This window comes from Perissodus microlepis, chromosome 22, assembly GCF_051167445.1.
Source record: "Perissodus microlepis isolate ML-2025 ecotype Zambia chromosome 22, ASM5116744v1, whole genome shotgun sequence".
Taxonomy (NCBI): domain Eukaryota; kingdom Metazoa; phylum Chordata; class Actinopteri; order Cichliformes; family Cichlidae; genus Perissodus; species Perissodus microlepis.
Genome location: NC_140481.1, coordinates 23,596,666 through 23,616,815, shown reverse-complemented (window position 1 = coordinate 23,616,815; position 20,150 = coordinate 23,596,666). Strand labels below are relative to the sequence as shown.

Here is a 20,150-nt window from a genome sequence, read left to right as displayed (position 1 = left end):
TACAATCTTTAACGGAGCAGCCTTGACTGTCCTGTCAGACCTGTAATGTCATCTTGCTTAGTGATATTCCCCCCTCGGTAATCCATTGCTCTCGCTGCTGTCAGAAGCACTTTGCCTGTGACCGGGAGCCACTGTGATCAAATACAAACTTTGGAGTTTGTTTGAAGGAGTGTCCGTGCATGCGGTGTATGTTTTGGGAACGAATTCTTTAAGTAATAATGACTTAAACATGTGTGACTTTAGTGGAAGACAGAAATGGAAAAAAGGTGTGCTTCTAATTCAGCTGGTATCAATTTTCGTAATTTTATAGATAGGTAAGTCCATCCAAGTTAAAGACTGGGCCAAAAGCATGCTCGAGAAACATGAATAAAATATGTCTGATATATAGTCGAAGTCTTATCTATTTGGGGTAGGACGCTACAGCAGTACAAGAACATTTCTGCTGGTGGATAAACAACCACAGTATTTATTATCAGAGACGGTTTGTTCTGATCTAATTGCTGATTGATAAAAAAGAAAAAGTAAATTAGAAAATTCCTTCCCATTCATGCCATAATCCTCTAGTGTGAAGATGTTATCATCCAAGGGAAAAGTGATGAGATGAGCAATGAATAATCTCAAGTTTATGCTTTACAAAAAGTATTGTCAGTGGTATTTACATGCTGATTATTGAATTTTTCTTTTCCATTGCAGGGTTTTGGGACCCTGTCTGCAGAGCATTGGTTGGGAAATGAGTACGTTTACCAGCTGACAAACCAGAGGCAGTATGCCCTCCGTGTAGAGCTGACCGACTGGGACGGGCTCCAAGCCTTTTCACTGTACGATCGCTTCCAAATAGGCAGTGAGAAGCAAAACTACAGGTAACAGCAGACAAAGTGGGGGATTATTGTGTTTTCAGGCCAGTATTTGCTTATTATTGCCATGTTACCAGTGTTGGATGTAGCCAGCTACAAAGTAACACATTATCGTAGTCATATTTTATTGCACAAAAGGACATAGCATGATGGTAAAGTGCAAATTGCATCCAAAACAGAAACAACTGTATTATACTGCAACACAACACTCAGTCTGTGCTAACATCTGCACCATAAGCTCTTTAAAAGATGGTCGAAGCTTCTGTGAGGTTACCTACTGGTTTCTGAAGTCCCATATTGAAGACTCAAGTTGAAAGCTTCTGCAATTGCCATCTTGGTTGCAAACAAACGCATGAGACAAGGAGGGTTGTTTGACTTTGAATCGCATGGTATGACTACAATTTGCAAAATAGACTTCATGTTTTACTGAATATGACACAAAACGAGTGATTGAGGACATAAGCTGATCACTAAAGTGTTTATAGACATTGAGATAAAAAGAAACATTTTGTCTTGATGTCTTGTGGCCTTGACATCAAATGTAGCTTATTTAAAGGGAGAATGCTAACACAAAGCTAATGAATGAAGCCCGAGTGATGTTAGAACTGCGCATGATTAGCGGCCTGGCCTTATTAGCGTGACTGTCAGCTAAAAGGCAGTTCAACATTAAAATCTCTCTTCACACACTCAGGTCAACTCTTTAGCTTAGAACAAATACCACCAGAACCAATGCTTTTCCAAACACTCATACTTCATGTTTAGTAGCAATTAGCAAATATTAGTATGCCAGCATGGTGAAGATTAGCCTGTTTGCTTTGTTACTGTTCACGTGTTAGCATGATGCCACTAGTGCTTTTCACAATGCACTGCTGTGTCTCATTACAGCTTCAAAGCCACTGCCATAGTTCTAGGCTTTTACACAATGTTGACACAGTTCAGTCCAAACACAGCAGAGTGTCAGTCAAGTTTTGGCAGTGTTCAAAGCCCAACAAACAATCAAAATTATTCACGTAACATGGAAGCAAACAGTCTTAAAGCATAAAAATATGTTTTGAGTCACGGTTACATACACAGAGTGAGTCAAATAAAAGCTATTACACAGCCTGTGTGGACAGAATTGATTAAGAGCGAAGTATATTTGTTCCATCAGATAGCCGTGAAATGAATGATTGAAACGGCTGTTGTGTAAACAGTAAAGTGCTTTCAGAACTCAACTATCACACAACACAATGGGGTGTTTAATGTGCGTTCGGGATTTTGCCCAAGGGCACTTAGACTTGAAGGCTGAAGAAGCCAGGGATCAACCTGCCTCCTGAGCCACGGACTTCTCAGGGTGTGGACAAAGATTTGGTGTTCTCTTCACCTTTTCGTGCCTACATCATTGCACATCTGGACATTCTAAGACTGTATCTATAGCATATATCTGAAATGAAGCAAGGAAGAAAAAAAAATTACACCGGAAAATAATACTTTAGTGGTAAGAAAAAATGTTCAAAAGTGTTAAGATTATAACCATGAATTGTAACCGAGCTTTCCAGACACCTCAATCATGTCTTTCCTGTTATATAAGTCTGTGGTGAGGTTTGTCTCGTAGCAAATTCCTTCCAGCCCAAATGTATTGCTTGTCATCGTCTCTTCATTGCAAACTGTACTTTGATTTGATGGATGCTTTGTCCTTGCGTGTTGCAGGGCAAAGGTTTCTGTTTTCTTTTGAGGGGGTTAATGATAACAGGCCTCAAACTATGGCAGATGCTTGGCCCACTTAGATGTGGAAAACTGATGCAAATTCCAGAGCTCCAAGCAATTGCTGGCTTCATAGGCGAAGGTCTGACATCTCCAATTCACTGGATGGCTGGTTCTCTGTGATAAGAAGTCCTTTTAGTTTTAAAGTGACTTTTGTTCATCTTTGAATGATGAACTAAGGAACAAGATTCTGTGGTTGAAAGCCTTTACCACAATCGGTCCAGAGCTCCCTGCAGCAGCAAGGCCGGTAGGCCTTTTGCCATATCTAATTTTCAGAATAGTCCTGCGACGACAGGGGTTTCACTTTACAAATTTTCTGTGTTGAGAAGCTTGTACCTGGAGTGGGCTGTGTGTTTTCTCTAAGGGTCTGGAGAATGGATTTCATTTAGGCGGAAGAGACCAAGTTGTCTTTTTTTTGTTATGAGTTGAAGTTTTGAGCACTCAAAATGTGAGGACCGAATGAAACTCCATCTCTTGTTGCTTTCGGTCTTTATTTCTTGGCTGTGGTTCACAGATATGTGAAGTGCAGGCCAAACGTATTGATCATTATGTACTTTATTGTAAAAGTAAGAGTGTTCAAAAGCTAAACACCATCCTACACATTTACATGCATTTCATTCACACTCATTTTTACACAAACAAAAGCATTTATTTTTTTAACGCCCTAATTCCCTTTGCACATGATTTAACAGTGATTTCTTACATTTTTATGTAAAAACTGTTGTTTTTGTCACACAGCAGCAGGCAAAGGGCATCCCCAGCCAATCCAGGCTGTTTTCAACTCAGCTTCATACTGCTAAGGAGACAAGCAGGTCTCTATAAATAGATATGTTCTCGAAAAATAGTTGTGGTATGATAATCACTCATTGCTGCTCTGAAACATGGGCCAAAACAAACCAGATGGCCAGTCCCAAACAAACCGGTATTGCCACATTCTGTTTTGGGCTTTTTTTCTTCTGCTTTGGCACCTACTTCCTCTTAAATGTAAAAGAATCTGCAAGTTTGCCAGAAAGTTCGCCAGACTGCATTTATGTTGCTTTAAAACTTTAAAAGCGATAGCAAGTGATAGGGCCTGTGTTCTAGCTGGTTTTAAAATATTTTCTTTCATCTGAGGCAATTTACTGGAATACTGACTGCGCCAGCACTAGTCAGACAAACATTTATAAAGACCTTATACTGTACAGTCAGTCAGTATGTTTCTTGCTTTCTTTCTTTCACGAGCATGCACTCTCTAAGCACTAAAGAAAGCAAGGCTGTGAACACAAGCACCACTTGGAAAGAAGGCAGAATTATAATCTAGGTCCACCATTGCGCACGACTCACCATTTATCATAAACAATACTGAGAATTGCTCGCCAGGAAATGCTTGTCCTGCTGCCAGTGTCTCGTTTCATCTACGTACACTGTGAAGCACAAACCACTCAACTTGTTGAGAGGGAGGGAGGTGTGCAATTATTTCTTTGTGAAATATTGGGTCCTAATCCTTTGCAGATGAAATCATGTACACAGCATAAATGTCACAGTTATTACAAGTGCTGTAAAAATTTGGACCTGCTATTTATCTTTCCTCGGTCATCGGATTCTTGTGGGGTTTGCCCACTACAATAAAACTGTTAAAACAGCGCATTAGTAATAGTCAGATGATTCAGATAATTTGGGTAATTGATTTGTCAAATGTCAAATGCTGGTACTGGACGTTAAAACACAGACTCAAAGTATTTACCTTTAAACTGACCTGATTTGGGTTTTTTTTTCCAAATCAGCCAATCACATGATAGCTGCTCAAAGTATTTATGCATGCGGGCATAGTCAAGACAACCTACTGAAGTTCAAACCGAGTATCACAACAGAGAAGAAAGGTGATTAAAATGACTTTGAACATGGTATGGTTATTGGTGCCAGACAGGCTGGTCTATTCACTCATCCTTACTCATCTACTGGAATTTTCCCACACAACCATCTCTAGCGTTTACAGAGAATGGTTTGAAAATGACAAAATATTCCATGTTGATGTCACAGGTCAGAGGAGAATGGCCAGACTGCATCAAGCTGGTAGGAAGGCAGCAGAAACTCAACAAGCCATTTGTTACAGCCAAAGTATGCAAAAAGACATCCCTGGAACCACAACACATTGAGCCTTGAAGCAGATGGGCTACAGCAGCAGAAGATCACACCGGATACCAATTCTGTCTGCTAAGAACAGTAAACTGAGGCTACAGGTCATCTTAGACCAAAATTGGTCTAAGGTTTCAGATGTTCAGATTGACTGGTTAAACAACCTGAAAGCATCGATCCACTCTGCCTTGTACCAGCGGTTCAGGCTGATGGTGGTCATGTGACTATGTGTTGTTTTCTTGGCAAGTAGTGCCAAGTGTACATTGTTTAAACACCATAGCCTATCTAAGTCTTGTTGCTGACCATGTCCATCCTTTTATGGCTACAGTGTACTGCTTCCAGAAGAATATCATCCCATGTCACAAAGTTTATCATCTCAAACTGGTTTCTTGAACTTGACAATAAATGTACTTAGTTCATTAGGTTTCAGTCCAGTAGTGCAAACTGGAATGTGTTGGAACAGACGATTCATATTATAGATGTTTAGCTGAGAAATCTGCAGCAACTGTGTGATGCTGATGTGGAAATCTCTGAGTGTTCCCAGCACCTTGTTGAAGCTACGCAATGAAGAATTGAAGCACTTCTGAGGAAGAAAGGAGGTCCAATCCAGTACTAGCAAGGTGTACCTAATAAGATGGTAGATGAGTGCACTGTTTGCATGTATTCTTGAGTGCACTGAAGGCCATATTAAGCAGTCATGCCCTCAAAACGTTGTTTCTCCCATAAATCACAAGCGATAATATGGCGAGAGCAGGAGAACTGCATCAATGCAGAAACAGCTCATGAAAAAAGACAGAAATCTACACAGTATCTGCAGGGAGAACGCCGACATCAGCAAGGTTGTCTTAATCATGAATGTGCACATCTTAACACTTTGACAGGCATTTCATTTCACTAGACCTATGGAGTTTGCTTCTGAACCACAAAGTTACATGATTGTAAAGTGAGCTCATTTCACAATCGTATAAGCTTGAATTGTGGTTCAGTGGAAAACTCTATAGGTCTATTTTGGTTTTTTGCTTCATTGTGACTCAAGTCACCATAATTGCAGAGGTTACTTTCCTTATAAACAGCTGAAAAAAGTTCCCTATCATCATATCTAATCTGCTTGCTGTGCCACAGCATGGGTTGCAGAAAAGAAAATAGTCAAATCATTTCATGACCTCCAAATATTGTTCTAACTATAGCCGTCAGATGAACACAATCAGTTAATTAATGTCATTCGTCAAAGTTTTGTTGTTTCATAGAATGGCTCTGCATTGTCAATATTAATAGAAGAGACCAGAAAACATGATTGTTCAGTATGAAAATGAAAGTTAAATAGCAAAGTAATGCAAAAAAGAATTAAAAATGACTAACTGTGAAACGTAAATGGAATAAACAAAAACAACAAAGATTTAAAGGGGGAGGGGGGATCTACAGAATGACGTTTGCTGTTGTTTTATGATGCTTTTATAAAAGGTTTTCTTTGTAAATTAATAAATCACCATTATTATCATGAATCCTAGCCAGCAAAAGAATAAATAAGAAGGTAGAAAAAGTTGCAGGAGAGCTGTGAACACAATTAGCAGGAACAAAGGAATAACACAGAAAACTGACAAATACAGGATATACACAGAAAGTAAACTGCACTGGACACTCACAAGAATAGCCCACAATCATATTTTCACAATGGGTATAAGTATATGTTTTTTTGTCAGTCTGATTCTTGGAGGGTTACAGTTTCACTGAACTAAATAAAGATCATAGTTGTCCCAGGAGATTGCCTTAAATGAGAGCTTTTAAACAGCCATTCTTAAGGCAAGAGGAAATATAGAGAAAAGCCTGATGTATGCCAAATAAAAAAAAAAAACTACACTGAAAATCAGTGGCAACATTTCTTATGGAGTGATGAAATTTTGAAACCTTTGGCTCAAATCATTGTCAGTAAGTACAGAGGAGGTCAGGAGAGTACACCAGTGAGGTCTTCTGTAAAACATGGCGGCGGCTCTGTCATGGTTTGGGGTTGCATTTTCATCTGTGCTGTTGGGAATCTTGCCAAAACTGATGGAATTATGAATGCAAAGAAGTACCATCAGATTTTGATCCAGCATTCAATAATATCTGGGAAGCATCGGATTGGCAACAGCTTTATTTTTTACCCTGGTCCCAAAAACACTGCCAGTGTAGTAAAAGCATAGATAGAAAAACATATGAAGGAACGCCATCATTCCTGCACTGGCCTCCCCAAAGCCTGAGCCTAACATTAATGTAGCAGTGTGGGATGTTGAAAGAGTGAAGGCAGCCAACATCCAAAAAAGAGCTTCGAATGTCCTTCAAGAAACCTGGAGAGCTATTCCGAAGACTACTTGAAGAAATTTTAATAAAGCTTACATAAGAGAGTTCAGGCTGTGTAAGACATTAACTGACTTTCAACCTTTTTGAGAATTATACAAACTTTGATTCTTTCTTCTACTTAGATTATATTTATATTTAGGTTTGGATATGTTTCAGTAACGACACCAATTTCCCATTTTGCTAGAAGATAAAAAGCAATGAGACGTGGTTCAAAATGTTTGTGCAGTACTTTAGTACTTTTTTCATAGCCTGAGTGAGTCTCTGTAATCTTTAGTTTCATGTAATTATTTCATTAAGCACAGGGAAAGCAATATGGGTCACTGAATTTAATGCATCCTAAAATAATAATGCACGTCTGAAGATCCAGATATGTAAAGCAATCATTTCCAAAATTGTCTGAGATAGAAAGATTTACATCAGTTCAGTATATGCACAGACACAAATTAAAGTTTACATGAAAAAATCTTTAGTATGCGTGTTCAAAATCTCCCAGCTAGAAGACTTATGCAGTCTGTTTATTTTTTAACGAGCCATTACATCTTTATTCAGATTCCCCACTGAGAAAGCCAAGTTCCTAAAATTCAGTGATTTCTCCATATGGTAATGACTAATGTCCCTGTAGAATCAGATCTCGTTGAGATGTTTTTCATTTGGAGATTTACAAAAGAAATTGGCAGAGTTTTGAGTTGCAAAATATGATTACCTTCTTCTTTATCCAAGACTCACTCTGAGATTATCAGGGATACCTTAAATTGGAGCTAATTGAATCCCGTCCCTGCAAATTTCAAGTTAGATAGATTCTGATTCTCGAGGGTTCACAGCTTTCAGATATGCAACATAAAACTGATTGTACTTTCGTCCATCAAAGAATTTTCTGGGTCAGATGGAGAAAATCCAGGGTCAGTATGTGTGACAGTAAGCATAATAGGTCTGCATATTTTAACAGGCATGAATAAGATGGATATGGCAGTGGCCTTACTCAACGCAACAATGTAAATTATAAAGTGTATTGCCAAATTATAAGCACTATGACAAATGCCTGGCTGAATGGTTTTCTCAGTGGAGCTATATGACACCCATTGGCAAGAGAGTAGCCAGCCAGATACCTCTGTGGCTCTGTGGTAGGAAGCTAGCTCTCAGTCAGAGTGATTAACCTCTGCAGTGGCTTAAGGTGCAGAGGCTAATGCAAGACTCTCAGCTGACAGGGTAGTCGCCTATAAGTAGATGGGAAAGAAACAAGCATACTTAGCCGCCATCCGTACTTTATCTCTGGCATTTTCTTCAAAGAGCACCCTGAACTTTAGTGTGCCATACATTCCATTAGAAGTATTGCTTCAGGACTTGACCCAAACCTTCCCAGAATAATTCTTCTATGAAGTTACAATATGACAGAAATGTTCTCCCAGTTCAGAGTAACACAGAGTGTTGAGAAATAGAACATGTCAGCTAAAAAAAAAAAAGAGTTCAAAGAGGCAACGTGTTCGCAGATCTAGGACCCCACATGAATCCCACTTACTCAGCTGTAATCCGCTAAGTCTGGGAAAAACAGCTTTAAGGGGTCATTCATGAACACTTTACTACTTTAAATGAAACAGATTTCTACACATATAAAGTTGAGTTTGTGTTAATTAATGCAGCCTTTGTGCTAAATTTTAGCCTAAAATTGAAAAAATGTTAATGACTGTGTTTTAGGTTACAGTCTGATAAAATGTCAATCACTGTAACTTAGTTTCACTTGGAAGTAGTCTCAGATAAACATATTAGTGTCATCGGATAGCTCACCTTACAGTGCTACAAATGATTTCCCACGTACACAGTTTGCAGCTGTAATACTCTAGAGCGTCGACTCATTATGACTGAAACCGAATCTGTATCTAAGGGTTTAAGGGTTCAGCTCAACCAAATAACACATATAAAAACTCAGTTTACTTAAGTTGTGTTTCCTTATTCAGGTTTATTTGTTCCTTGATGTGTCTTTCCTAATATAATACGACTTTCTTGTGACACCGAACTTGGATATTTCTGTCTTTTTCAGAAACTCTTATTACAGTTTCTGTTTTCACATCTCTTTCAGTTTTTCTTTTTTTCTTTTTTAAGATAAAAAAGTGGATTTGACCTAGAGTAATCACATTACGAGCATATTTATAGTAGGCCTAGCTTTTCCTCATTTTACAGCATCTCAAACTAAGCTTAGGCCAGCTGGTTAATGTTATCATTGAGCAGTTATTTAGCAGAACTTCATGTTGGCACCTTCAGACTCAAGATATGAAAGTTCATTTATGATCTGAGAAGGGGTCTCCTTCACCAAAGGCGTGAGAGCGCATAGGAAACATGACCAGTATCTAGAAAAAATGTCATCCTCTTCCACTCTTTCAACTTAAGCCTCTTCTTCTAAAGTCAGAGCTCTAAAACATGAAAATATGCACAAAAAATGTTTATTTATTCCTGATATTGTCAGGATGTTGAATTACTTATTATCAGCAGATAACACAGGATTTTGTGTGCGACCCTCCCATCTCCAACAACAGTTGGTTAAAAGCAAACATTATGCCAGCTAATATTAACCTTAAGTGTCCTTAAAGTAACATTTTCCCCCAGATAAACATTTTAAATACATTCTCACATTATGTAAGCCTTTATTTGCTAAGTTACCAAGTCGAACTATGTTTGATCCACTTCAAAGAAAGTTTTATTACGCTGGCTAACAGAGGCTAACAGAGGCTAACAGCAGCGCTTACTGACAGAATTCCTCAACAACTCAGTATTCACCTCAGTGTTGCTGTCATTGGTTACAAGTGAGAAGATTTTACAGCCACACGCTGTAGAGTAAATAGACAGGACACACAACACATTGCTGAGGTAAGTAGTGAACTAACAGCCTACACTCACTACAGATGAATGGCAGCCAAAGTTGTTACCATAGCTATGATTATGCACTTCAATTAGGAGGAGTAATAAAGCAAAACTCAGTTGACTGCAATCTATTGACGTCTAGCAGCATTTTACACACTGTAACTTTAGAGCATCAGAAACACCCAGCATTTCCAGTGGATGTTAGAAACCTGAGATGACACGTAACTCCTTTCCTGTCACTAAGACAACCAAATAATTCCAAAATTATTTTTTCACTAATGTACCTTGACGAATTGCATTACTAAGTTTCTTTAACGCCAGATCAGATTAGCGTGTATTGCCTTTTTAGTTTCCAGTCTGACTGAGCAGATGTCTGTCCTTTGATACATTTCATTAACAGGAAGATGCCATATCTGCCAAGGTCTTTTTCTTTGTCTAATTCTAAACAGGCTTTGGGAAAGGCATCTGTTCCTCTTGTATTCATAACTTGGCCCCTCTTTGGATTATCCCACTTACCATTTGCCTGCTTAATGGAATCTGACAGGAAAAACTGCAGATGTCAGTCTTATTAGGGGATTTCGGTCTTTTAAATGTGCAGCATAGCTGGTAAGCACAGCCACAGAATACTCCGAGCAGTTTGTCAAAGCATCATGTCGAAAAGACTTCTTGACGATCTGCTTTGGCGATTCATCAGGCAAACACAGATCGTAAAGAGCTAAAGAAAACAGAGAGAGTAAATGTGAAGCACAGTCTGTTCTTTATCAGAGCGTTAGCAGACCACATCCTCGACATTGAATGCTGTATTTGTCGGGATCAGGAATTAGCTGATGGAAGTCATTCTACATGTAAGTGAGGCAGCGCTTTGGGATGAGTTTACTTTGACCTGGAAAATATCTCCAAAAACATCTGTTGCCTTTTAGACACCAGATAATACTCCAATGTGTCACTGATTAAGTTTTGGACACCCATACAGGAACTTGCACATTTAGACACTTTACTGCTTGCATAATTGTAACTGGCCCTTATTAAAACTTGCCATGTCCAGCGGTCATTGCTGCCACTGATTAGAAACATGACTCACCCTTATGTCGTAGGATTGTGCCTTCTGGTTTAGTGGCTTAGCGAATTCCCCTCTGTGACTAGCAGACATGCTTTTTACCCTGGTGCACAAATCGGCCGTTTACACAGCTGTCCAAATACAGGAGTCTTTCACGTTGAATGATTTTCTTTCCTGGGAAGCCTATCAGTCTGGTTCTTTGAGGTGCACAACCTGATGCCTCAGAGCTACAAGCCTCAAAAAGGTTTTGGGTGAGTTTACTTAAAACATAAATTACCGCATTTTGCATTATTACTTTCATCGGAAAACTCAAAGTGGATGGAAGGTTCACAACACGCCCACGCTCCCCTGTTGTCGATAAAATAATCTCAAGCAATTACTTTGTTTGGGAGTGAACCGTACTTAATAACAACAATAATAATAATGGAGACCTCACTGGCTTGGTGATGCAATCCTGATCTTTGGATGTGCAATTCCTTCTGCTGGGAGAAAGTGAAACTGAGACCGTGAGAAAAACAAAGGTATCCATGGAGAAAAAAGTAAATCTGTGATATGGCAGGATAAGAGAAGGCGTGTTCTGTCCAATGGGTGCAGGAATTGTCATATCCCCATGCAGCACATATCACTCACACCAGGATTGAATTCACAGTGGGCCACACCCAGGAGAAATCTGCTTCCAACCTTCATATTAGTTTTCAGCTTGTGCTCTGTGCATTGAGTGTGTGAAGGAATTCATCTTAGTAATGGCTCATCAGTCCCCTAAACGTGCTGTTTCCAACATGCTATTTCAATAGCATCTCTTAAACTAAAAGGATATTTACCAAGCTCTGCTCTAGAGGCCTCAAGAAAGTATCCCTAAAATACACTTAGATAAGTTTAAACAGAGGCTTTTAGGGTTAAGTAAGCTTATGATTGCAGATGCTTTAAACGCCAGTGAAAATAATGCATTTTGGATTTCATGCACTGCAAGGGAAGACGAAAGTTAGTGAAAAAGTAAATAGATGCACCTAAATGAACTCAGCCTGTTTTGAAAAAGCTCTGTTGATTTTTTTTCTCTTAACTCGAAGTTTAGTAAACTTGCACATCTATTACTTTGCTAAAATTAGACTTAATGAGGTAACTAAGAGAGAAAAAAGCTAATTAAGAAACATTTACAGCTGTGTTTAAAGCAAGAAAGGAAGCATCATACCTTCTTTATGTGCTATCTGGAGTTAATTCAGAATAAACTAGAAAAAGTAGTCAACATATGAGTAGATGGATGTTTACGAATCGTGGTACTACTGAAAGTAAATCACTAAATTGGTTCAGAAGCACATTAATAATTATCAGTTACTAGTTTTATGTAGCTATTGTTAAAAATTCTGTGCAAGAATTCCACAACTAAAATGTTGTTTTCAGGTAAGTGTTATCTGCACATCCATTTATTTCTACTTATCCAAATCAGGATCATGTAGGGGTGCTGGAATCCATCCCAGTTGACACAGGGCTGCAATCTGTACTGGACGGTCTATCACAGGGTTAATGCAGAGAGACAGACAAGCATTTGCACTGACATTCACACCTATGGCCAATTTAGAATCGCCATTCGATGTAACCCCATGCATATCTTTGGATTGTGGGAAGAAGCCAGAGTACTCAGATAGAACCCACACAGGCACAGGGAGAACATGCAAACTCCACACAGAAAGGCCTTATTGCTGTGGCAAGGAGGTGCTAACCACCACTCCACAATGCCACCCAATCAAGTGTACTTATAGGCGAAATACTTCGTTCTTATTTCATTCTGGTAGTACTGAACCATCTTCTCATTTTCAGTCTTGAAAAAAAAAATTCTTAGACCTTTACCTGCAGAAAGAATATTACTAATAGTAGCATGTGCACAGTATCCAAACAATCCAAGAGAACTTACACGATAAATCACAGATAACATGAGAAAACTGCACTCCTGCTGCAAAATCTTCCTGGACTTGGTAGGAAAATTGACAGGCATGTTTGGTTTCATGACAAAAAAGTATCGCCCTACATCATGAACAGAAGAAGTCCAAGGACTATGTACCTGACACAAGAAGCCAGGGAAGAAATATTGTATTGAGATTGTTCCCTGTGTGTCCAGCTATGGATAAATGATTTGTTAAGCAGGTTATTTATTCCTCTTTTACTGCAGGTAGCTGTTACAGGTCTGCATTTAATGATTTAGCCTGTTGTTGCGGTGTAAATCAGCGTTCACTGGCTCTACAGGCTGACATGCGATTCCCAGACATTCTGTCTCACTCACACTTTCGTCTGTAATTCTTTCATACACTCCGTCTTTCATTCTTTATTTTAGATTCTCTCTACCCTGTTCTTAATGTTGTTCCAGGTGTTCCACATGTACTCACTCACAACTGAAAAATAAATATCTCTCAGGAGATGTTTCCTGCACCACGTTATGTCTTCTCTGTGCTTTTATTGCCTTCAGTGTTCGCCGTACTTCTCTCCCCCACTTCCTCCCACATACATGTTTTCGAGTCCTGACTCACTCCTTTTCCTCCTCCTGATGTCTTTCAGGCTATTCCTGAAAAGCCACAGTGGGACTGCAGGCAGACAGAGCAGTCTAGTAATCCACGGAGCAGACTTCAGTACCAAGGACATGGACAATGACAACTGCATGTGCAAATGCGCCCTCATGCTAACTGGTGGTAAGTGCATTCACGCAGTGGTTGTAACATTGTAGTTACACATGTAGTCTGACAAGCGCAGAAAGAAGAGCGATCAGTTAATCAAATCGCTAATGTCTCAAAAATGCTGCTAGTTTAAACATATTCATTTGAAGTCACCTGGAAAATATGAGTCCGGTCTTTGCTCCGCGTGTGTCTCGGCTCATTTTTGGGCCCTCCTGGGAGAAATGACTGACTCTTTAATTGCTGAATGGGTCTGCGATGTTTGTGTACAGCTCGGTCCTGGTCAGTTTGGGCACACACTATAAAAGTTGTTTGTTTTTTCATAACCAAAATTGTTTGGCTTCCCTAAGGGTTTGTTTAAAACTCTTGTGTTATCATTTTGGGTTTCTTGCTCCGTCGGACTTTGTTCTTCGTAATGTTGTCAAATTCCCCATCTCACCAGATTGCTTTGTAAATGTCAACGTTATCATGACCGCAATTTCAACAATTACAAAAAGACCCCAAAGGATAACGTAGAAGAGGTAGAAGTATCGCTTTTCTTACGCAGCGCTCAGGACACAATGCACTTTTACGAGGGCGTGATGCAGAACTATAACTATTCCATAACCACAACCTTCACTGCACAGTCATAAGCTCGGGTCACTGTGATCACAAACCTCCTCGTTCTGCAAATGTGGCCAATTAAAGATCTATCTGTACCTATTAGTCTATATTCTGCATCCACTCCCACATGTGTAACACTGAGGTTGGAAACAAGCACAATATAAAAATCCCTGGGCGCGGCACCAAGTGTCAGAGAGATTTAAAACGTCTCTGCTTCTCATGCTGTGTAAGTGGAGCCCGCTGACCCTTGATGTCACCTCGTAGAAGCTCTGTTGCTGTGGATTCCTGACATGGTACCAATCAAGGATTTTCTAAATGCAAATTTAAGATCAGAATTACCTCTTAGGTCATTCTAAATGCAGTGGGTTACAGGGAACTTGGAATTGATCAATGATCAACACCCTACTCTGCTTGATTCATGGCCCGCCTGTGGCCAGCCGCAAATGAGAAGCATGACAACATGTAGCCTGATTCGAGACTGAGCTGAACCCAGCGCTGAGTTAGTGGTACTGTATGCGGTATATCATTTGATTCATTCCCTGCATTTATAAGAGCAAGTCTGACATCAAATGACGTCAGTACCTTGAATATACAAGGGGAAAATATGTCTCTGTTACCTTTATGAGGACAACCACAGCGTGCCGTGCTAAGAATACAGAGGAGGATACAGTACGGACACACATAATATATATATTTACCCAGCTCCAGAGCGTACAGTAGGGATGACGCTCAGACATCGGGAGTAAGGAGGACATCTTTCATCATGAGAACAAACTGCAGTGCTTGAGAGTTTTTCAAAGGAAAACATCCTCAAATATTTTACAAGTTTGTAAAAAGCTGTGGGCTGGAAACCGGGAGGCCACTAATCATTAATCCCAAAGGATCGAGATGTGCACACTAAATGTTTATGTGTATGGCAGCGGTTGTGTGGTCTGCAGTATATCAGCAAGTACTGTAAAAGATGGCAAGTGGTCCACATTTGCTTTATGGGAGGAAAGAATGCAATCTCAATAAAATAAAGCAGACTCAACAGAACGCGTTGCAAAAAAACAGGTTTTTCAGTTTAAAGACTAATTTTGTCTCAGTTGTTATTTTTATAGTACGTTTAATCCTGATATATTAGGTGTAAAAAAAATTTAAAAAATTAAAAACACTGGCTTTTTCATTTCGATCTGTGTGTGTGTGTGTGTGTGTGTGTGTGTGGGAGGGGGGTGGGTGGGTGTGTTTAAGTCTTTCTTGGTCTTCACAGCTCTGTTTTGTTCTCCACCAAGTGCTGGGTTGAAAATATCTCTCTCCTACTTGCTAAATGCTCACATTCAGTGCTGGAGGACAAGCTGTTTTCTAACAGCTTAGCTCTTGTTTGGTGCAGTGCAGGTTCTCTACATGGGGATTTTGGACATTGCATTGTTAGAATTACTGAGATGCTCGATGAGTTTCCTGCCACTTTAAACAACCCCTTTCCTTAATTATAATTTTTATTCTTGAGCTCAGAAAATAGCCGGCTTTAACCTTCTCTTCACTGAATTTCTTGTGGGAAGTGAAATTCCACCACCACAAGTGCAATTTCACTCCCCACTGGCACTTGCACCTGAAATGATACGCAGCAGTGGAAATATAAAGAGGCGTGCACTGGTTTCCATGCCAGGTTAGCCATTTGTCCTAGGATGAAGCAGCAATCAATGTGAAACTTATATCTGTGTGATGTGTGCCAGCAACAAGGGCAAAACTCTGCTCCTGATTACTGACAGGTCTCAGTGAAATGTCATGCTGTTGTGCACTGTGGTATTCAGGACCGCCAGAAGGGAGAAGTGCCATTTGTCACCATGTGACTGACACATTCCGTTCCTCCATCTATATCTGACTGTGTTCCCGTGTGTGTTCAGTGATTCAGATATAAGAACTGATCAGTGGCAGATAGGATGACATAAACCAGAAATTCATGAATTCCTGTTTTTCAGAATCGCAAAATTAAATAGATGTGAAACACACAGAAACAAGCGAGAAGTGAATTATTAAGAGTGCAGACTCTGTGGAGGAAAGTATAACATAAACAGCATTTTATATCATCATCAAATAAGATAGAAAGGTACAGCTTTTCATTTAATTCACAAAGGATCACAGGGGCAGGTAGCTCCTGTAGCATGTTTGATTTGTGCCCTTCGTGACACAAGCCCGAAGGAATTTGTGTCTTCTCCCAGGATCAAACCAGGAGATATTATACTTGTTAAACAAATGTCTAAAAGTAAGAGCAGAAACTGTCTGAATAACAATATTGCAAGCATCACTGATAGGCTTTAAATAAATAAAAAAGACCTCTTACCCAGATTTGTTTTAAAGATAAAGTTTTTAAGATGCTTTTAATGTTATTTCCAATTTGTTTTTGAAAACGTAGAAGGAGTTTAAAGATGTACTTGTACTGCCAAACATTTCCACCATACCAGGTTTTGCCTCCCCTTCTCTTCAAACTCTCTGCCCACTGCACAGGTGACACGGAGAATTAATAATCAATTAATATTCAGTTCTGTATTCACTCCTAGGTGAAGAGAGGCCAGGGCTATAAGGGTCTAACTGCGTTATTCCTACATAGAAATAAGTTAGAGCAGTGGAAGTGAGAGGAAAGTAAAGCATGATTTGCAGTTTCCAAATCTTTAACAGGCAAAATTTGATTTTAATTTCCCACCAGCATGATGCTCGTGCTAGTGCATTTTCACAAAACAGCTCATGTTCTGGCAGATTTGAGAACGTTATATATCATTAGTTTTGAAAGTGATTCCATTGTCATTTTTATTGGCAGAAAATCATGGGATTCAAAATCCGTGGGCTGTGTCCACAAATCATTGTTTTGTTTTTTATTTCTTTGTGTTTTTGCTGTAGCTGTTCCAGCAACGACTGACACCGGCTGTTCCAACATTAGGCACATCCATTTTGTAGTGTTCTGCTGGTACTAACTTCTTGGCACAGACACCAGTCTCTTTCGGGTGGAAATCACCAGCGCTGTCACAGAGTGGAAAATATCATGTATCATTCAAATAAATGAGTTAAAAGGTTGACATTAAATACATGATTAAAGATTAAAAGTACTTGTGAAAGATTACAAATAGGATTCAGGCTACCAAAGATGTAGAAGTTCCTCGGCAGACATTTGCCAGTTGGTCCACAGTTTTAGCCTTTAAGAAGAAATGGAAAGCTATTCCCATGTACTTGAGAAACTGGATAAAACTATAAAAGAGGCCCTCTTAAAAACTCAGCATGCCTGAGTTTAGTGCCTGAGTTTTGGCCCCTTCTTCATCTAACCGATATAGTTCAGAGAAATTATAAAATGTGTCACCTTGTGGGTGGAATAAAAGTTTCCCATGCCTCTCACTGCTCTGATGTCCCACTGAAGCACATACATGCACTGCTTTAAATAGAAGAAGGTCCCAAAAGTGTTCAGCAACAGGTACTGGCATGCTGATGAACCCACTGACAGCAACACATTCAGCAGATAGCAGGAAACGGTGTTCTGAACTTATGCCAAGCCTTTGCGGGTGAGGCCATGGGAACCTTTCAACCTTCACAAAGCACAAAGCCTGCGGTTGAAGTAACTTTATAACTACTGCAACAATACAGGAATAATTCTCTGGTCTGTATTATATGTTAATAATACGTATATGTTTTTGTCTTTTTCCCAGGTTGGTGGTTTGATGCCTGTGGCCCTTCAAACCTTAATGGTATGTACTTTAACCAAGGACAACACATAGGGAAGCTGAACGGTATCAAGTGGCACTACTTTAAGGGCCCCAGCTACTCACTTCGAGCAACAACCATGATGATCCGCCCACTGGACTTCTCCTAGTCTTTTGAACTTGTGAACTCAACTTCCACACATTAGAGGGACATTTCCTATTTCCTACTCTCGTCTCATCTCATTTTTGCTGGACAGGGGAGTCACCCAGTGAGTCTTTTCTTCAGCCTGCGCCGCTGTTGCTTCGTAACCTTTCCCGACACTGAGCTGAAAAAGCCGGCGCGAGGAGGAGGAGGAGGAGCGCAGATCAAGGCGCGACGCACCAGAACTGATTTTCTGTTCCCAAGCGATTTCACAAGCTTGATGTTACAAATGAGGAAGACGTTGTAAATGCGTGAGCTTGTAGGGAATATTCACACAAAATGTCGCACTTCAATTTATTTTCCTGGACCTGTGTTGCAATAATGTCAAGGACATGAACGTTTTTGTTTTGTTTTGTTTGAATAGAAAGCAGCTACCACAGAGCTGCACAGACTCTAAAACTGCAGGACAGCATTGTGACTTTTTTTGTAATTTGTAATTAAAATGTTGCTAACAGAACACAGGCCATCAGTATCACGGTTGTGTTACATATTGTGTTTTTGGTATTATTTTTTGTTATCCTAACTGTACTCATGAAACTATCTTTTGTACAGTGTATACTGAATTCCTGTCTGCATTATGGATACTGTAAGAACTTTTAAGATGACCTTGAAATTCCAGTGGTGATATACAGTTGGTAATAATTAGGAAGGTCGCTTGCAGTTATTCGCTGGCAATTATGCACTTGTTTTTGACAGAGTGTGATTATTTTTAGAGTTCACCGTGTGAGGTTATTATTGGATTAGATTCTGGACTGAGATGTATTTGCCTTGTGTTTTTGGCCGAGAAGCAACTAACACATGCCAAAGTTCACGATATGAGTGATCACCTTTGCTGATTGTAAAAAAACAAGACAAATATCATTCAAGGACATTAATCCCAATGCATATGCGACTCTGAGGGAAAAACATTCACATTTGCACACTTGCTACAAGTGATTCTTACAGATTTACATTATATATACTGTACATAGCATTCAGTATATAATACCACAAAGCAATTCGTTCATATTCACAAAGGTGTAAATGCTTATATTAAGCTAGCGTCTCGAGCGAGTTGAGGTAAAAGGGGTTGTTTTTTTTTGTCCAATAGCTTTCATCGAATTCCGACCTCTAAACTTTCGACAAAGAGCAGATCATTAGGACGAGTTACATCCAAAATATTTTCCACAGACATCAACATGACACAGCCACAGAATCCAGCCAGTTTCTGTTTCTCATCAATTCGGCTTAAGAGAAAAAGAAGGAGTCTGGGTTGGATATGAAGCATGAAATTAATGATTCCACCAACTGATCCGTGTGAACATGTATTTCATAACTTCCAGCTTATAAAAACAGAATCTACTGTGGTGTATTTACTAAAGGTACACGCGGCGAGAAGATGAAGTGTATCTGGAACTTGTAAAATGACAATTGACATGTTTATTAGCATACTAAAATTGTAGAATTTAATGGGTGTGCATGTAAAGCAGCATTCCTGCTTTTTTCTTTTCTTTCTTTTTTTTGCAGTTTTCACTCTGCCAGAGGTACAGTGGTGTTTTTTGAAGCTGAGCATAAAACATAGAAGTTAAAATAATAACCCTGGAAAAATGTGCCTTTGATAACTTTGCTTTTACCTCGTTAACTTCTAGATTTGCAGATTTATTTAAACATCTTTTGTAACATGTGGTCAGTGTTGTGTTGCTAAGGTTAAATAAAAGCGCATGTGATGCACTAATGTTTTCAATGTGCGTTTAGGCTGGACTTTGTCATCCAAAAATGATGTGATGATAGACAAAGTTTTAAACAAGGGGCTTCAGAATTTAGCCCTCATTACATCTCCCTTTTATTTCTCATTTGCTTCAACAAGCCTCCTTTTACGATAAGATCTTTTACAGGAGTGTAAATCTTCATATACAAATGCTGTACTGTAGGCCGGGCAAAGTGAATGTGTTGGTGCAGAAAGACACGAGATAAATCACGTAGATAAACAGACGTGCTTTCATCTTCCTTTTTTTTGAAGAACCCAACCAGATGCTGCAGAGATTAAAACTCTCTCCCTGTCCACACAGTGGAGTGGCATTG

General features: G+C 39.5%; 1 protein-coding gene across 1 annotated transcript in view; it reads left to right on the top strand.

Moving 5' to 3' along the window:
• Window positions 1-19,812, top strand: part of angpt1 (angiopoietin 1) — a 56,221-nt gene extending 36,409 nt beyond the window's left edge. The window contains exons 7-9 of the mRNA XM_084918937.1: window positions 694-860; window positions 13,507-13,637; window positions 17,894-19,812. Coding sequence (XP_084775063.1) covers window positions 694-860; window positions 13,507-13,637; window positions 17,894-18,057 — 462 coding nt within the window. The 3' untranslated portion in view covers window positions 18,058-19,812. The remainder of the gene's footprint in view (window positions 1-693; window positions 861-13,506; window positions 13,638-17,893) is intronic.
• Window positions 19,813-20,150: the final 338 nt, after the last annotated feature.